Genomic DNA, 19,295 nt, shown 5'->3' on the forward strand with positions numbered 1-19,295 from the left:
CTTGGAGGGCCCGCCATCTCTGGGAGAGGGGGGTCGACCAGCACCGGCTCACCAGCCTGTCTCTCTCTCCCAGTCCAGTCCCAGGAGTGCACCAAGTACAAGGTCAGCACCTGCCGGGACTGCATCGAGTCGGGCCCCGGCTGTGCCTGGTGCCAGAAGCTGGTAAGAGCCTCACTGAATGGTGTCAGCCACCCTGCCGGTCCTCGCGCCCAGCCTGCCCTTCCCCTCTTCCCTCCTCCTGGGCTGGAGCCCCGTCTCTGCCTCTGAAACTGCCGGCCCCCAAGAGCGCCGTCAGTCTGCTTCCTAGCGGGGCAGGAGCAGCCCAGGGACACAGTGTGGTCAGAGAGGCAGACAGACAGGCAGACCCAGCGGTGTCCCTAGGCAGCCTGGCAGAGGCAGATCTAAGTGAAACCGCTAGGTCGGGCCAGGTGCAGCCCGTTGGGCCCTGGAGGCAGGAACCCTGGGCCAGACAAGGGAGAGATACGTGTGGGCGGAGCTGCTGCAGCCCTGGATCCCTGCTGGCATCCACTCCCAGAACCAGGAGGAGTGGGCAAGCTCCCTACTGAGTCCTGAACTCTCTGCTCTCCTTACTTCATGTTTTACTTGCAAGACCTTCTGGGGAAAAAGGCAAAGGCCCAGGATAGCCAGGATGTGGGGGAGCTCCACCTCCTCCTGGGGAGGACCCCTTCCCTGGGGACCCCCCAGATCCTGACCATTCCCTTCTCCTGGAGATTCCTGAGGTTCAGACACTGCAGGTCTGTTTGGAAACACATGCATGCACACACATTATTATTTTTTCTCAATTGTTGGAGAGTAGGTTGCAGACACAAGCCCCTTTGTCCCTTAAGGTTTCCAGGGACTTCCTCAAAAACAAGGTATTCACTTACGAAACCACAATGCATTTATCAAAGCCTGGAAATTTAACACCGTACTTTACTCTGATCAAATTTACACACCTCAGGGCTTCCCTGGTGGCCCAGTGGTTAAGAGTCCACCTGCCAACGCAGGGCACACAGATTCAATCCCTGGTCTGGGAAAATCCCACAGGCCGTAGAGCAGCTAAGCCCGTGCACCACAGTTACTGAAGCCCAAACCCAGCAAAGGCCCAGTGCAGCCAAAATAATAAATAAGTAAAATAAATAAAAGGACAAACTTACACACCTTGCACAAATTTTGCCAATTGTTCCAATAATGTCTTTGCTACCATCCCTGCCTCACTGGTCAATATTATAATCCAGGATCACACATTGCATTTGAATGTCGCTTTATCTCCTCAAACCTGGAACATTCCTCAGATTTCTTTGTCTTTCACATCCTTGACATTTCCCAAGAGTTCAGAACAGTTGTGCAGAATGTCCCTCATGTGGGTTTGTCTGGCGTTTCCTCTGACAGCGCCCGGGGTGGGCCTTTCAGCAGGAACCCCATGCAGGGCACTCTGTCCTAATATGGGCAATGATAGCCTAGACCACTCATCTAAGGGACACGTCTGCTAGACTCTCCACCATGATGTCAGTTTTCCCCTTTGCAACTAGTAAGTAATTTGTGGGGAGAAACTCTGAAGCCAGGAAGCACTCTGCTTCCCTTGAAGCCTACACCCACTCACTCTAGCGTCCCTCGGTTGATGGGAGCCTGAATCAGTTATCACTGGGATGGTTGCAGAATGGTGACATCCCTGTTCATGACTCCCCCCAATGGCTCCTAATGTAAGAGGAATATTTCCTTCCTGCAGTCTCCCTCTCTCTTTCTCATTGGTGTGGACCCACAGATGTTTGTTACTCAGTAGCTTATAAGCTATCACTTTCAATTTGTCATTTTGAAGCTCAAATTGTTCCCCATTTGGTCATGGGAGCCCTGGGGCTGGCCCTGTGCCCTACTAGCACATCCCAGCATCATTTCCTGAGCTCTCTCTCTGGGATCAGTAGGCACTCCTGGTCACTTGGCACTTGCCTGGCCACCACCAGAGGGTTCCTGGTTCCCTTCATGAGAAGCCAGGCTCCCAACATCCACAATACATTTCCCCACTTCCTCCTCTGACTCTGGGAAAGTGGTTACAAAGTTGCTACCCAGAGCACTGCAGGGAGGAGATGGTGTGGTCTTGTGCTCTTCTGTGGTTGGCATGCAGTCACAGACCAGCTTGCAAAGTCCCTCCTCCAGGTGGGTTTCTCCCTTCCCTCCTGTGAGCTTCTCATTTGCATCTGAAAGGCAGTTAGGTTAAGTTTCTTCTGAGCAGATTCCATTTTAGGGATTTCTTCCCTCCCCGTTCCTGTTAATTTTATTTCCCTAATACTTAAAGTGGGCTTCCCAAGTGACTCATGGGAAAGAATCTGCCTGCCAACACAGGAGATGCGAGATGCAGGTTCTATCCCTGGATCAAGATCCCCTGGAGGAGGAAATGGCAACCCACTCCAGTATTCTTGCCTGGAGAACCCCGTGGACAGAGAGCCTGGCAGGGTACAGTCCATAGGATGACAAAGAGTCAGACTCGACTGAGCCACTAAGCATGCTCACAGGCACGCAGCAATTAAAGCACTAATAGGGTTTCAAAAGTGAAGACCCTACAGAGGCAGCTCAGGAAGCACCACCCCTCTAGTGGCCACGCCCCTTTAGTCTGGCCCTGCCCCCTGAGCTCTCAGGCCTCCATGTTGGTTGTTCAGGGGCTCGGTCATGTCTGATTCTGTGACCCCATGGACTGCAGCACAACAGGCTTCCCTGTCCTTCACCATCTCCCGGAGCTTACTCAAACTCATGTCCATTGAGTCTGTGATGCCATTCAACCATCTCATCCTCTGTCGTCCCCTTTTCCTCCTGCCTTCAATCTTTCCCGGCACCAGGGTCTTTTTTAATGAGTCAGCTCTTTGCATCAGGTGGCCAAAGTATTGGAGCTTCAGCTTCAGCATCAGTCCTTCCAATGAATATTCAGGATTGATTTCCTTTAGGATGGACTGATCTCCTTGCAGTCCAAGGGACTCTCAAGTCCAACACCGTAGTTCAAAAGCATCAGTTCTTCAGCTCTCAGCCTTCTTGATGGTCCAACTCTCACATCCATACAGGACTACAGGGAAAACCATAGCTTTGACTATACACAACTTTGTCAGCAAAGTAATGTCTCTGCTTTTCAATATGCTGTCTAGGTTGGTCACAGCTTCTCTTCCAAGGAGCAAGTGTCTTTTAATTTCATGGCTGCAGTCACCATCTGCAGTGATTTTGGAGCCCAAGAAAATAAAGTCTGTCACTGTTTCCACTGTTTCCCCATCTATTTGCCATGAAATGATGGGACTGGATGCTATGATCTTAGTTTTCTGAATGTTGAATTTTAACCCAGCTTTTTCACTTTCCTCTTTCACCTTAATCAAGAGGCTCTTTAGTTCTTCTTCACTTTCTGCCATAAGGGTGGTGTCATCTGTATATCTGAGGTTATGGATATTTCTCCCTGCAATCTTGATTCCAGCTTGTGCTTCATCCAGCCCAGCATTTTGCATGATGTACTCTGCATATAAGTTAAATAAGCAGGGTGACAATATACAGCCTTGATGTACTCCTTTCCAAATTTGCAACCAGTCCGTTGTTCCATGACTGGTTCTAACTGTTGCTTCTTGACCTGCATACAGACTTCTCAGGAGGTAGGTAAGGTGTCCTGGTATTCCCATCTCTTTAAGAATTTTCCACAGTTTGTTGTGATCCATACAGTCAAAGGCTTTCATGTAGTCAATGAAGAAAAAGTAGATGTTTTTCTGGAGATCTCTTGCTTTTTCTGTGATCCAACGTATGTTGACAATTTGATGTCTGGTTCCTCTACCTTTTGTAAATCCACCTTCAATATCTGGAAGTTCTCAGTTCATGTACTGTTGAAACCTAGCTTGGAGGATTTATAGCATTACTTTGCTAGCGCTTGAGATGAGTGCAATTGTGCAGTAGTTTGAACAGTCATTGGCATTATCTTTTGGGATTGGAATAAAAACTGACCTTCTCCAGTTGTGTGGCCACTGCTGAGTTTTCCAAATTTGCCAGCATGTTGAGTGCCTCCTATCAGGCCTCCCGTCTGGTTGTTATCCCCTAGTCTCCCTCTGTGGGAGGAAGCTGGACCCTCCGAAGTGGCCCTTTGGCTCTCCCTGCCGCAGCGACATCCAGAGGGTCTGCATGGGGGCAGAGTGGTCACAAGGAAAGTGCCCTGGACCCAGGACCCCCACGCTCTCCCCTGCCTTTTCCTTCTGATCTGCTTGGCCCAGAGCCCTGGCCTCTATTCCCAGGGTGCCCGGGCATTAACTGGTGGGCCAAGAGGGGCACCCGTGTTCCCTCAGGACAGAGCCGCTCCCTCCCAGCAAGACACTGCTGAGGAAGGGGTTGAAAACCTGGGCCAGATGCTCGATGGGCCGTGGAGGGTACCCATGGGTCCGCCTGGAGCTGAGATGCTGGCCCTGAGCTGCTTCCACTGCTGGAGGCTGTGGGGAGAAGCCCGCTGGCGCCAGGCTCTCCTGGGACCCCGAGCCTTGTGAAGAGGCTGCCCAGCACCCCCCATTCCCGCGCCCCCCCCCCCCAGGGACCTCTTCCTGAACAGTGGGGCGGATGAGGGGGTCAGCCTGGCATGGCACCCACAGCATGGGCTCCCATATCTTCTCTGTGCTACCCCTGGCCCCTGCCTCCCCCAGAACTTCACAGGGCAAGGGGAGCCCGACTCCGCTCGCTGTGACACACGGGCGCAGCTGCTGTCAAAGGGCTGTGCCGCTGATGACATCATGGATCCCAGGAGCCTCGCTGAGACCCGGGAGAGCCAGGCAGGCAGACAGAAGCAGAAGCAGCTGTCCCCACAGGAAGTGACGCTCTACCTGAGACCAGGTAGGCTTGGCTGGCTAGGGGTGGGCCGGCCCTGATGGCACGTGTATCCACGTGTCCCTGCCCCAGGAAGATGTCCCCAGCACCCCGCCTGCAGCCGGCGCCTAGTCTCGCTTTTAGCACTGAGTTCTGCGTCCTAAAAAAAGGGAGACTAAACCATTTGGAAAACACTCCTGTATCCCTCCCTCAGAAGATGAGCTATTTTTGGCTGAGTGAAGGCTCTGATAAGGCCTGTAACCTAGGAACCCAAGTAAACCTTTGAATCAGTGTTGCCCACCTGACTTGACCACAGACCCAGGTTTAGGACACAGCTCCCTGTTAGCACTCCAAGAAACACCCTTCAGGAAGGTGGCATGGTGGAGCAGCAGGGGTTGATGGTGGACGGGCCTGGGCAGGGCTGGGGCAGCCACACGGGAGAGCTGATGCTGGAAAGTGGGCTGGCAGAGGGGACTTGATTCATCATGGCTTTGTCAAGCACCAGCTGTGTGCCAGGCACCTACCTGAGAGCTGGGGACACAGGCTGTTTGTATCGACAGGAAACAAGTCATAACATGTGCAGGCAGTGATTAAGATGATGAGGAGCAGAAGCCGGCAGGGCTGTGATTGAGGAAAGCAGGGGGTGTCCCCAGGATGGCCAGGGAGCCCTTTTGGGCACAGGACAGGTTTGCTTAGCGGCTGGTGGTAGAGAAGGCCTTGCCAGGGAGACCCAGGGAGATCCAGGTGGATCTGAATCTCAACAGTGCTGGATAAACAATGAGCACTTCTTGTATCTTCTTGTATCCAGCACATCTTGTATCCAGATGGTCTTCTATGTCAGAATGTGCGCTTTACCTGAAATCGGGATCTGAGTAGGCACCCTGCATCTTATCCACCAGCCTCAGAGAATGGGGGAGTCCTGAGGGTTCTGAGGCCTGCAGAGGCAACAGTGCCCCTGAAACCCCACACCCCCAGACCAGGTGGTGCACCCTGACTCTCTCCCAAATCCTGGCAGGTCAGGCAGCTGCATTTAACGTGACCTTCCAGAGGGCCAAGGGCTACCCCATCGACCTGTACTACCTGATGGACCTCTCCTACTCCATGGTGGATGACCTCGTCAACGTCAAGAAGCTGGGGGGTGACCTGCTCCGGGCCCTCAACGACATCACCGAGTCGGGCCGCATCGGTGAGGCAGCTACTCCTTCTTCCCCCAAACCCCCAAGCCCTGGTCCCAGCCACCTCTGCTCCCCTGTATCCTGAAGGCAGGGCGCCAGGCCCCTCCCCACTTGCCGGGCCTTCCTCCCTCATGCTGGTAAGAGGTAGGGAAGTCAAGGCTCACGGCCCCCTACTGTCCACCAGGTTTCGGGTCCTTCGTGGACAAGACGGTGCTCCCTTTCGTCAACACGCACCCCGAGAAGCTGCGGAACCCCTGCCCCAACAAGGAGAAGCAGTGCCAGCCCCCGTTCGCCTTCAGGCACGTGCTGAAGCTCACCAACAACTCCAAACAGTTCGAGACAGAAGTCGGGAAGCAGCTGATCTCGGGGAACCTGGATGCCCCTGAGGGAGGGCTGGACGCCATGATGCAGGTGGCCGCGTGCCCGGTGAGGCTTCATCCTGAGCAAACCACCTGAAGCCCAAATACAAGGAAATGACCCTGGGAAGCAAGACCCCTTTGCCGCCCGATCCTGGTAGTCCCCCTACTTCCAGAGCCCCTCAGAGAATAAGGGTGTCCTGGCCAGGCTCACCCCCAGCTATGTGGATTCGGTGTCAGTGCCAGCCACCCCCTGGCCGCTGCTGACCCCTCCCCACATGGTCTTGTCCCGCCGCTGTATCTGTGACGTTACAGCGCATCGATCCCGTTTAGCCACGCAGTCCTGTCGCCTTCACAGATGGGATCCCAACCCTCCAGGCACTCTGGTCCCTGGGCACACCGCCCTGCCTCATAGACCCACACTTTCATGTCTGTGTGATTATCATGGTTCATGTTGCATGTTGCTGATGTGCCCTGGCTCCATCACCCCCTTACCCCAGTGTCCGTGGCCGCTTTCCTCTGTGTTGGCAGTGCTTTTCCACTGAGATAAACATTTCTAAGTATTTTTTCTTCTTTGGGAAAAGAAGCTTCTCCTTAGGAAGTGCTCCCAAGTCTGAGCTGACTGGGCATGGAGCATGCAGTGTTCAGATGTGAACATGCATTCCTATCCCCTTGGCGTCCCACACCCGCCCAGGCAATCAGGGAGGCTGTCACCCTGGAGACACTTCTCAGGATACGCTGGGTGCTGGAATCTGCAGCAGACACGGGACCCTGAGTTGAGCAGCTGGGACCTTCTCTGGTCCCCATGCTCCCTAGAAAACCCATTTGTTGGGGGCACACGAGGCCCCCATAGCAAGCTCAGCCTCTGTTCCTGCAGTCTGTGGGGACCCTGCTGGGGAAACCGAGGCAGGTCACTCCCACCATCTCCTTGTCAGGAGGAAATCGGCTGGCGCAATGTCACCAGGTTGCTGGTGTTTGCCACGGATGATGGCTTCCACTTTGCGGGCGATGGAAAGCTGGGTGCCATCCTCACCCCCAACGATGGCCGCTGCCACCTGGAAGACAACCTGTACAAAAGCAGCAACGAATTTGTGAGTGCAGTGTCCAGGGGTGGGAGGTGGGAGGGTGTGGGTCTGTCCCAGGGGAGCAGGGATGCAGACTCACTCACAGCCTGGGGTCCAGAGGGCGGGAAGGGGCCCTTGCTCCCAGGGAGGCACTTTGATGGCACCAAGAGGGCAGAATTCCCTGGTCTGCTGGCATTGTAATCCCTGGAGCTACAGAGGATTTCAGAGATGGGACCCTTGGGGCCCTCCGCCTGCAGACTTGAGGCAGGAGGTGGTGGGGGCAGCTCTCAGGGGCCCGACTGGGGCAGGACGAATGTGACATCTGAGGTTCCTGTAAGCATCTGTCTGAAACCGTACATGAGATGGCTATGAAAATAGGCACCACTGTGCTGTTCCCCACTGGCTCAGTGCATGAAGAATCCATCTGCGAGGCAGGAGACACAGGAGACTCGGGTTCGATCCTTGGGTTGGGAAGATCCCCTGGAGGAGGAAATGGCAACCCACTCTGGTATTCTTGCCTGGAGAATCCCATGGACAGAGAAGCCTGGCAGGCTACAGTCTATGGGGTCACATAGATTTGGACACGACTCAGTGACTAAGCGCATGCTGGGGGGCAGCGTCTGTGATCTCAGTCCCAGCGTTTCCAGAGGGGTTTTCCCAGTGCCCTACAGCTCAGACACAGCAAAGTACTGCTCACTCATCTCCACGTTGAGGGTCTGTGAATCGTTACTTGCCACTGGACTTCTTTTTTGGTGCATTGATCAAGAAACACACCACAACTTTTAATATTTTCTTGAGTGTATTTCAGTATTGTCCATTTCCCTCCTAATCCCATTCTCTCCCTACTAACCCCATTCTCTTATGTGTTTGCAAACATCACTAGGAACAGCCCCATCACAGCGCAAGCAGGGCGGAGCCTCTGCACTCTGGGCAGTCACTTCTGCCTGTAGGAGCTGACGGGTGGCCTGGATGGCTTGTCCCCAGCCTCAGGGCCATCTGACCAGGGGTCTCCTCTCTAGGACTACCCATCGGTGGGCCAGCTGGCACACAAACTGGCAGAAAGCAACATCCAGCCCATCTTTGCGGTAACCAAGAAGATGGTGAAAACGTACGAGGTAAGTGGGCTTAAGCAAGCTGGCAGGACAAGGTGTTGCAGTGGAAGAGTGACAAAATCTGGGGTGATCAGACTGAGTGCTGCTTCCACGCTGGGTGTGCTGGCCGAGGCCAGGCGGGCGGCCCCAGGCAGTGAGCACTGCGGAGGAGGAGCTGACAGGTCCTTGTGGCTCAGTGATCGTGCTTTTGCTGCAACATAGCAAACCCTTCAAGTCGGCAGGTCCCATTCTTCACATCAGGAAAAGTTCCTTGTTTTGTGTCCACGTGCATTTGCACATCAGCACTTCTTCTCCCCTCTGCCCGTCACTGGAGGGCTGTTTTACTTGCTGTCTTGTGTTTCCGTCTGCTGGGCTCAGCGTGGCGGCCTCTCTGGCTGCGATGGGCTGGGGGCGCCTCCTGGCCCCTCTCCTCCCCTAAGTCCCAGGCTCCTTCCTCTTGCCTGTGACCTGCTATGCCTCTGTGGGACACTTGCAGGCCCGACGGTGGGACCAGCTGCACCCACCGTCAGCATTCAGGGCCCCACCTCGGGCACAGGATGCAGGGGACGCAGAAGGAAGAGGGACAAGTGGCCAGGGGCGAGTGGTGGGAGCTGGCCAAACCACAGGGACAGTGCAGGGCTGATGGCTGGGTGCGGCCGAGAGACCACCGTCTGCACAAGTTGCCTGAGCGCCGGCAGGTCAGAACCTCCAGTTGCTGTGTCCCCGACCGCATTACCGGACGCGGCAGTCTCTCCTCACCAAGTGGCCGCATGGGTCCCAGCACTTTGCTTCGAGGAGCAGAAGTCGTGTCCCAGAAGGCAGTGTGGTGAGAGGGCAGGAGCTGGAGATGGAAGACATGGACCCCGGACCCTGCTCCCCGACAGCAAGGACAAGGCCCTGGGCAGTTGCAGGCCTCACTGAGCCTCAGCTTCCTGACCCCCATTCCTAGGGCTCCCGGGGGGGTCCTAGGAGGCTCAGGGTCTATGTGGACAGTTTATGTGGGACCCTCCTCAGTATATGTTTCTGCTCTGAGTGGAGAGCAGGTGGCTGGGAGGACTTCCCGAGTCCCAGCAGGGTCCTGAGCTAGGAGCTAGGAGCATCACCCACTTGGTGATGGAGGTCCAAGGTGGGTGGCCAGGTTGTGATGGTCCTCGTGAGCCACAAATGGAGGGGACTGGACTCCATTCCAGGGCATCACTGCAGGGTTGGGGGCAGGGACATGACCCAGCCCTCCGCTCTGCAAGATAAAGTGATGGTGCAATTTCCTGTGAAAAATAAGCTAAGCTGGGAGGAGGCGGGGGCAGAGGGCACAAAGAAGCAGAGGGCAGAGGCGGGGGCAGAGGCTGGCCCCAGGCTTGCCTGCATGACCCAGTGCTCCGGCCTGCCTACCCAGAGGTGTACCTGGACTGGGTGTGGCCCCGCCTATCAGAGTCAACCGGCATGCTGTTATTTAATGCAGCCATTGTTGAAGTTATGTCAACTCATGCACACGCTCGGTACATGGCGCTTCCTGACTTTATGCCACATTTTACAATGACCTGTGCCCTTGGTTCGTTTGTGCCTGTCACATCTGCGAGGTGGGGCGGGCCCCTAGCTGTGGCACATCTTCCCGGCTCTGCCCTCAGTGACCAGCTTGAAATAGACCAGGGGGAAGTATTTATACCAAGTAAATGTCTGCCCACACAACACTGACCATGCGCACAGTAAGAAGTCAAGTGGGGGGTTGTCTGGGCCATCTCACCAGCAGGAAGGAAACCCCTGGGGGTGTGACAGACTGGGTGGACACTGAGGCGTCCTTGGCCCTGTGGTTCTGGCCACGACCACCTGTGTTCTGCCCTGACAGAAGCTGACGGAGATCATCCCCAAGTCTGCAGTCGGGGAGCTGTCTGAAGATTCCAAGAACGTGGTGGAGCTTATCAAGAGTGCCTACAATGTGAGTCCCCCGGGGAGTCAGCAAAGACGGGGTCCCCCCACCTCCCCGCAGGTCGACAGGAGGGTGGTCTGGTGCGGAGAGCCCCGGCCTTGTCTGGGCCACCCTCAGGCGCCTCCCCGGAGCAGTAATGTCCTTCATGGTTAATGGCATGGTAGGTGCCACCCCAGGCCCTCCTGCACTTTGCTGGAACACGAGCACCAGGCCCTCTTACAGCCTCAGGGCCTGAGGGCCTCACGGGTACAGCTCGCTGGGGACACCAGGAAGCGCTGGTGCTGCTGGGTGAAGTCGGAGCCCCATGGGGGAGCGCCGTCTGCTGCTCCTGCCCTTTGGAGCCCTAGGCCCCAGCAGGCCCTCCCAAACGCCAGATGCTGTCCGGGGGGGCTATCTCAGCTCTCTGCATCTATCTCTGTCTCTCTCTCTGTCTGTCTCACTCTCTCTCATTCACTTAAACAGTTTTTCCAGCTCCTGCCCTGTGCCAGGCACTGGGGTTTCAGTGGTGAGTCGACAGTTGAGCTCCCGTTCTCATGGGGCTGGGACCCATCTCCACGTCTGTACCCTCCACTGGCCTGTCTTGGGGGGCATGATATGGGAAACCTGGCACCCACAGAGCTCTCTGTGGATGCATGGTGGGTGGGGGGGATGAGAGGCATGCCAGCCGTGGCCTGGAAGGGCCGGGACAGCAAGATGAGTCTGATGGCGCCGCTGTCTCCCCACAGAAACTGTCCTCCAGAGTCTTCCTGGATCACAACACCCTCCCTGACACCCTGAAAGTCACCTACGACTCCTTCTGCAGTAAAGGGGTGTCGAAGGTGGACCAGCCCAGAGGGGACTGCGACGGCGTCCAGATCAACGTCCCGGTGAGGCTCCCTCCCAGCCTCTGGAAGGGGCTCCCCTGGGACAGCAAGAGGGTGTGCCCTGGCCAACAGCCTACGGGGGATCAGCTAGAGGTTGGGCCTGTCCACCTCCGGTCCAGTTTCTTCCCTTTAAAGTCCACAAACCCTGTGGCCTGGTGTGGACAGATCCCAGACTGCGAGGACTGCAGCGCCCCCTGGGGGCAGATGCTGGGCATAGCACCACACACCTAAAGAGGGCATTCCTTCCCCTCTGGGCATCTGTTTTGGTTTGATTTTCCTGATTTTTGTGTTTTTGTTTATTGTTATTATTGTTATGAATTTATTTATTTGGGTGTGTCAGGTCTTTGTTGTGGCATGTGGGCTCCCCAGTTGTGGCGAGCGGGCTTAGTTGACCCTTGGCACATGGATCTTAGTTCCCCAACCTGGGATGGAACCCAAGTCCCCTGCATTGGGAGGCAGATTCTCAACCCCTGGACCACCAGGGAAGTCCCTATATTCTTGTTTTTTGACAAAGACATTAAAGCAGGGGCCACACAGATGATTACAAGCAGGCAGTGAGTTATTTCTCTAATAGTTTAAATTTGTCATGACCAGGAATGATTAAATGTTTTCTTTCACCAGCTGTGAATTAATATTCAGCAAAATAGTTGCTTTTATTTCTGAATGACATTGAAATTATTTCAAATATGTGATTTAAATGCATGTGAATTTTTGACTGAAATCTCTGCCCCTCTTACTGGGGGATCCATACCCAAATGCACTCGGTGTTGACTGCCTGATTCCTCCCTGATGTTTCCGCTCTGCCCTCATGTACTGGGTGGAGACTCACTTATGTTGACAGGCAGTGAGGCTGAGCGGGTGCTCCGTGAAGCTCCCTGCGGGCTGAGCAGCAGAGCAGTGTGGGTAGGGGGGCACTCTGCGCTGCCGGCTCAGTTCTTCTGGGGCCTTCAGGCTCAAGATACACCCTCACAGGCAAGATACCTAGGACTTCCTGTGGTATTCTGACATCTTAGCCTCAGGGCTTCAGGACAAAATACCTGGAGAAAATATACATCATTTATTAATACGAAATCACTTTAAAATCCCTTTAAGAGATGCGTGATTAAAAGAATTCTAAAGACACCTCCCGTGCAAGTCCAGGCCACCTGAGGATGGTGGGTGGGGGGAGCTGGGTGGGGGGTGCATGTTCCAGCATCTCTGAGTTTCCAGCTCTCATCTTCTTTTCCCTCATCTCCCTTCCTGAGCCCTGGAGCCACCTGGAATGTCCGTGTCCTTCCCCTCTCCCACCTCCATCCAGTCCCTCCCCGGCCCAGCAGAGGCAGCACCCTACCAGGCTGGTATCGGGGAATGGTGACCTTCACCCTTCTAGGCTGTGCCCTTGTCCATGTTGCCCAGGGGAGATCAGAGCAGGGTCATGACCCCGGGGTCCAGTGCTCACCTGAGCTCTACTTTCCCATGACAGATCACCTTCCAGGTGAAGGTCACAGCCACCGAGTGCATCCAGGAACAGTCCTTCACCATCCGGGCGCTGGGCTTTACGGACACGGTGACCGTGCGGGTCCTCCCCCGGTGCGAGTGCCAATGCCGGGACGCGAGCAGGGACCGCAGCGTCTGCGGTGGCAGAGGCTCGATGGAGTGCGGCGTCTGCAGGTGAGGCCGCCGCCCCGCCCGCGGAGCAGGCGCCTGGAAGCAGGGCTCGCTCAAGCAGGGCTCTGACTCCGCATTCCCGCAGGTGCGACGCCGGCTACATCGGGAAGAACTGCGAGTGCCAGACGCAGGGCCGGAGCAGCCAGGAGCTGGAGGGCAGCTGCCGCAAGGACAACAGCTCCATCATCTGCTCGGGGCTGGGGGACTGCATCTGCGGGCAGTGCGTGTGCCACACGAGCGACGTGCCCAACAAGAAGATCTACGGCCAGTTCTGCGAGTGTGACAACGTCAACTGCGAACGCTACGACGGCCAAGTCTGCGGGGGCGACAGTGAGTGCTGGGGGCCGCGGGGCAGAGAGAGCCTCGGCCGCAAGGGGCCGTGGGCCTTGGCCAGGGCGGGGCTCGGGAGGGGCTGAGTCCTAGGCGGCCTTGTCTTCCAGGGCGGGGGCTCTGCTTCTGCGGCACCTGCAGGTGCCAGGACCAGTACGAGGGCTCGGCGTGCCAGTGCCTCAAGTCCACGCAGGGCTGCCTCAACCTGAACGGCGTCGAGTGCAGCGGCCGTGGCCGGTGCCGCTGCAACGTGTGCCAGTGCGACCCCGGCTACCAGCCGCCCCTGTGCTTAGATTGCCCCGGCTGCCCCGCGCCCTGCGCCGGCTTTGCGTGAGTGTCCGCCGCCACGCCGGGCTCGCACCTGCTTGCGGGGTGGGGAGAACCACTGCCCGGCCCCGGGCGCGGGGCGGGGGCGCGGGCGGCCCGCCCTCCCCAGAAGGCCCCGCACAGACCCGCGGCTCCGGATGGCCGCTCCTCCCAACCCCGCCGGCGCTCACGCCCCGGCTCCCCGCAGCCCCTGCACCGAGTGCCTGAAGTTCGACAAGGGCCCCTTCGCCAAGAACTGCAGCGCAGCGTGCGGGGAGACGAAGCTGCTGTCCAACCCGCTGCCCGGCCGCAAGTGCAAGGAGCGCGACTCCGAGGGCTGCTGGATGACCTACACCCTGGTGCAGCGCGACGGGCGGGACAGATACGACGTGCACGTGAACGACACGCGCGGTGAGCCCGGGGATGGGGGGACATCGGAACGGTCCCCGCCGCGCCCCCACTCCCCACCCCCGGGCCCCGCATCTCTCAGCCAATCCCCGCCGCATCCCCACCGTACCCCGCCCCCACCTCATCTCTCAGCCTGCCCGGGTCGTATACGCGGGCGGTGGGCTGTCCCACAGTAGCGCTGCCCCAAGCTGAGCGCGTCTGCAGAGCGGGTCCTGAGAGCCGGGCAGAGGGGACCGTGGAGACCTCCAGCCCCAAGTCCAGCCCCTGCCCTGGAGGGGCCCGCAGAGCTGCTGCTCTCTTCCCCAGATGCCCACTACCCGCCAGTCACCCGGCTCTGCCCACGACCCAGAGGCCAGCGCAGTCGTCATAGGTCCCCCCATGACACAGGCTGGGGACACATGAGCAGGTTCTGAGGGACAAAGACTCCAGCGGGGCCTGTCTCTGAGGTCAGAGGTCTGAAGGTATCTCTAAGGAGGACAGTTGCAGACAGTTGGAGAAGGTCGGAGGTGCTGAGCTGGCACTTAGTGGAGCCCTGAGAGTCCAGGGGAGCCTTAGGTCTCTTCCCAGACATGAAAGGAGGCTGCCAGCAGCTTTCAGAGGAGCACACGGCTTTCACGAGCCAGACACACACCTGGGAAGGGCCACTGCCCGGTCCAGGCACTGAGCAGGGCTGGCTTGGGGTCCTGGGGGCGGCGTGGACAGAGCCTGCTCTGGAATGCAACTCTGGGCAGGATCAGAAGGGACAGGTGACAAGTAGGGGCAGAGGGCAGGTCAGTTTCAAGGAGGTACGTTGAGTGATGATGACATTGCGAGAGGAGGGACTTAGAGCCACAGACGCCTGAGGGGATGGGTGTAAGGGCTGGAGCAGCAGCGCCCAGAGCCATCTAGACACCAGATCTGAGTGCCCCACCCTTCCCACTCAGAGGCTGAGGGTCCAGGCACAGGCTTCCAGGCCAGCCTCCCCAGGGTGATGAACGAGGGAGCCCCTCAGCCAGGCAGACAGGGAGGGGCTCGCATCGAGTGCTGTGCCTTTGTCGGCAGCCAGGGTGGGCCTGCTGCAGTCTAGAGACCCCTACCTGAGCTCAGCAGGAGGCTGGGTGCAGCCCCCTTGGGCACTGGGACCCCGCCTCCCATTCCCAAGGCTGCTGCTATGAGTCTCCCGGGGAATGCCTGCATGAGGAGAGTCCCCCCTAAACTCTGATACAGTGTGATCCGGGTGGGAGGCCAGAGTCTGGCCCTGGTTACTGGCAACCCGGGCACCCCTTTCCTTCTCTGTAAACAAGGGCCCTCTTGACTTCCTTGGGAACCACGGGGCCTGGCCTTGTGCTCAGCTCTGGGCTCTGCTGGGCTGGGGGCTGGGGCTGGGGCTGGTTTGCTTACTACCTGCCACAGAGATCTGGCAGTGGGACCTCGACATCATGCAGGGACTGGGCCGAAACCTGGGGCTTGGGAGCTGGGGCAGTCTTGACACCCCATTTGTGCACCTCCTTGCCTTAGAGTGTGTGAAGGGCCCCAACATCGCTGCCATTGTGGGGGGCACCGTGGGGGGAGTTGTGCTGGTTGGCATCCTCCTGCTGGTCATCTGGAAGGCCCTGACACACCTGAGCGACCTCAGGGAGTACCATCGCTTCGAGAAGGAGAAGCTCAAGTCCCAGTGGAACAACGTGAGTGCCCTCGGGGCCCCCGCAAAGGCCCACCTCCTACCCTCCAAGCCAAGGCGTCCCCATCTCCCACCCCTGAACCTCATCCACCCCCAGTGAACACTGTTGTGGCCCAGAGCCCAGCGTCTTCCTCTCTGTGCTGACAAACCACGTTTGCTTTTCTCACCAGGATAACCCTCTTTTCAAGAGTGCCACCACGACAGTCATGAACCCTAAGTTTGCCGAGAGTTAGGGGTGCCTGGTGAAGACAAGGCCTTCTGCACCACCCAGATGGGACCACCCCCTCTCCACGTCCCCTCCAGCAGGCCGACCGTGACCCTGCTGCCTTGTGGACGTGGCTGATGATGCTTGACAACTCCACTGTTAACCAAAAATGCACTGCTTTTCCTGCCCCAGAATGATGGGCGTGACCAGATGATCCTATGGGCTCATGGTAAGGGCCAGCCTCCCCCTTGATGTCAATAACTTTTGATAGCAAGTCAGAGAAGGAATTGCCTACATTTTGTACGGTTACACACCAGTCCTTTGTAAAAATTAGCACAGCAGTCTGATGAAGAATTATTTATATGTGAACTTCTCAGGGTATGAAGTTATATCCCCTTGGTTATGCTGCCCCCCAATCAATAAAAAAAATCAATAAAATCTTCCTGTGCAGAAGCTTCCATGGGAGCCAGGCTCTGCTCCTCCCCCACTGCACTTTGAGGGTCCACACGGCCTCTGGGCCAGGGCATGGGGTTCTCTTTTTCTCCTTCCTCACCTGTTGCCTGTGCAAGCCTCTCTCTGTCCCTGCCTGGGTCCCCCTCATAAGCAGCTTTGAGAAGGAGAAGCCCCCCCGAAGGGGGTCCCATTGTGGTGCCTGAGTGGGGCCGAGGCAAGATGGGAAAGTGGGCGTCTGTACCCCACTCCGCTGTCTACACCTGCTCTCGGCTAATGATGGGACAGAGTTTGAGTGTGTTTCTTGTGGGCTGTTTTCTAGAGTGTTTCTAGATGTTTTCTAGAGTGACCTAGAGGTCATGTTGACCGGATGTGTGATGACAGCATCGGGAAGGTCCCACCGTGATCACCAAGACCTGTGTGTATCTGCCAGTCTCTGTAGGCTTGGTGTGGGTCAGGGTCCAGGTGTGGCCAGTGAGAGCCCATGAGGATGGGGCAGTCCTTGGATCCCCAAGGAAAGGGCCGTATTCCCGTAAGCTAATATTTTCTGGGACTTCCCTGGTCACGGAGTTGGGAGTCTGCCTGCCAGTGCAGGGGACACAGGTTCCTTTCCTGCTTTAGGAAGATCCCACATGCCGAAGGGCAGCTGAGTCCATGCGCTGTAACTACTGAAGCCCAGGCTCCCTAGAACCTGTGCTCTGCCACAAGAGAAGCAGGTACACTGCAGATAGAGAGGAGCCCCTGCTCAGGGCAACTAGAGAAAGCCCTTGGGCAGCAGCAAAGACCCAGCACAGCCAAAAATGAAAAAACAAAAACCAAAAAAATACATCCTCTGAAACCCTGCTGGTGCTGGCTCTCTTCATGTTACACAGACCTAAGAGAAGCAGACAGATGTTGAGTATGGAGTGCGTGTTTGTGAATATATATTCAAATGCATAGACATAGTTTCAGATGATATTTGCCCTTATCTTTCCCTAAAATATATAATTCTTTATTAAAACCCCAGCATAATGCTTTGTTAAAAAGAACATCAGTTCATTCAAACAGCACTTATGGAGTTCTGCCTTTGCCAGTCACTGCAGAGAAGATTGGAGAAGGCAATGGCACCCCACTCCAGTACTCTTGCCTGGAAAATTCCATGGATGGAGGAGCCTGGTGGGCTGTGGTCCATGGGGTCGCGAAGAGTCGGACACGACTGAGTGACTTCACTTTCACTTTTCACTTTCATGCATTGGAGAAGGCAATGGCAACCCACTCCAGTGTTCCTGCCTGGAGAATCTCAGGGATGGGGGAGCCTGGTAGGCTGCCGTCTGTGGATCACACAGAGTCGGACACGACTGAAGCAACGCAGCAGCAGCAGAGAAGATTGATTAAGGAGAGACGCTCACTGCCCTCACGGAGGTACACGCAGGATAGCCTCCCTGCTGGTGTGAAATGATAAAGGATGCACGCTGAGATGGAAGGGCACATGGTCCAGACCTGAGTTCAGTCACTCAGTCGTGTCCGACTCTTCGCAATCGCATGGCCTGCAGCACGCCAGTCCTTCCTGTCCTTCACCATCTCTCAGAGCTTGCTTAAACTCACTGTCCGTTGAGTCGGTGATGCCATCCAACTGTCTCGTCCTCTGTCGTCCGCTTCTCCTGCCTTCAATCTTTCCCAGCGTCAGGGTCTTTTCCAAAGAGCAAGGTTTAAAGAAATAAAACTGCCCACGTCGTCCACCAGGTGGCAGAAGAGTGAGGTTTCCTGTGCAGACGCCTCAGTAGCCGCAGGTTCGATCCCTGGGTCCGGAAGATCCCCTGCAGGAGGAAATGGCACCCCATTTCAGTATTCTTGCCTGGAGAATCCCTTGGACAGAGGGAACTGGCTGGCTACAGTCCATGAGGTTGCACAGAGTTGCACGCGATTGAGCACCCACGCACACCTCGACCACGAGTCTAGTAGGTTACTTCTGCCGCTAGTAACCTGCACTGCCGCCTGCTCTCCTGCAGGGGGCGCTCCCCCTCCCACCTAGGGCCTCTGCCGCCTCGCCGTCCGGCCGCCAATCCCAGAGCGTGGCGAGCCCGGGCGCGCTCCCGCCTCGAAGCCTTAGCTCCAGCGCCCGGGCGTCTCTCCTTCCTGCCCTGTCGAAGCCTTAGCTCCAGCGCCCGGGCGTCTCTCCTTCCTGCCCTGTCGAAGCCTTAGCTCCAGCGCCCGGGCGTCTCTCCTTCCTGCCCTGTCGAAGCCTTAGCTCCAGCGCCCGGGCGTCTCTCCTTCCTGCCCTGTCGAAGCCTTAGCTCCAGCGCCCGGGCGTCTCTCCTTCCTGCCCTGTCGAAGCCTTAGCTCCAGCGCCCGGGCGTCTCTCCTTCCTGCCCTGTCGAAGCCTTAGCTCCAGCGCCCGGGCGTCTCTCCTTCCTGCCCTGTCGAAGCCTTAGCTCCAGCGCCCGGGCGTCTCTCCTTCCTGCCCTGTCGAAGCCTTAGCTCCAGCGCCCGGGCGTCTCTCCTTCCTGCCCTGTCGAAGCCTTAGCTCCAGCGCCCGGGCGTCTCTCCTTCCTGCCCTGTCGAAGCCTTAGCTCCAGCGCCCGGGCGTCTCTCCTTCCTGCCCTGTCGAAGCCTTAGCTCCAGCGCCCGGGCGTCTCTCCTTCCTGCCCTGTCGAAGCCTTAGCTCCAGCGCCCGGGCGTCTCTCCTTCCTGCCCTGTTCATAAGTACGCGGGCTTGACTCAGAGCAGCCGAAGGTCAACCTTCTACCACCTTCGTGGTGCCGCATCCTTCCGCGCCCAGGAGAACCGGGCTGTGGTTTTCCAAAATGTTAAACCCGATTGAACAGAATGGACTCCCTTCCAGACAACGCTGGGCCGCGGGTCATGCCGGCTCCTCACCTGGTTTATGTGGGTAACTGTGCGTGTGTCCGGTCTTGACCTTACCCTCCCTGCCACCCTGGCAGGCGAGCCCCTCCTCACACCTGGTCTGCACACTCAGGGGCCCCACTCCAGCCCCCAGGCCCTGCAGACGCCCCCACCCCCAACCCCCCAA

At 57.1% G+C, this 19,295-nt stretch overlaps 1 protein-coding gene across 1 annotated transcript in view; it reads left to right on the plus strand.

The window, feature by feature from the left end:
- The window catches only part of ITGB2 (integrin subunit beta 2), a 31,118-nt gene extending 14,845 nt beyond the window's left edge, over window positions 1–16,273 (plus strand). Inside the window, exons 3-16 of the mRNA XM_061167446.1 lie at window positions 74–162; window positions 4,647–4,833; window positions 5,822–5,992; window positions 6,166–6,407; window positions 7,273–7,428; window positions 8,421–8,516; window positions 10,336–10,425; window positions 11,142–11,282; window positions 12,742–12,929; window positions 13,012–13,256; window positions 13,367–13,586; window positions 13,771–13,973; window positions 15,468–15,634; window positions 15,801–16,273. Coding sequence (XP_061023429.1) covers window positions 74–162; window positions 4,647–4,833; window positions 5,822–5,992; window positions 6,166–6,407; window positions 7,273–7,428; window positions 8,421–8,516; window positions 10,336–10,425; window positions 11,142–11,282; window positions 12,742–12,929; window positions 13,012–13,256; window positions 13,367–13,586; window positions 13,771–13,973; window positions 15,468–15,634; window positions 15,801–15,863 — 2,258 coding nt within the window. The 3' untranslated portion in view covers window positions 15,864–16,273. The remainder of the gene's footprint in view (window positions 1–73; window positions 163–4,646; window positions 4,834–5,821; window positions 5,993–6,165; window positions 6,408–7,272; window positions 7,429–8,420; window positions 8,517–10,335; window positions 10,426–11,141; window positions 11,283–12,741; window positions 12,930–13,011; window positions 13,257–13,366; window positions 13,587–13,770; window positions 13,974–15,467; window positions 15,635–15,800) is intronic.
- The last annotated feature ends 3,022 nt before the right edge of the window (window positions 16,274–19,295 follow it).

Source organism: Dama dama, chromosome 19, assembly GCF_033118175.1.
Source record: "Dama dama isolate Ldn47 chromosome 19, ASM3311817v1, whole genome shotgun sequence".
NCBI lineage: Eukaryota > Metazoa > Chordata > Mammalia > Artiodactyla > Cervidae > Dama > Dama dama.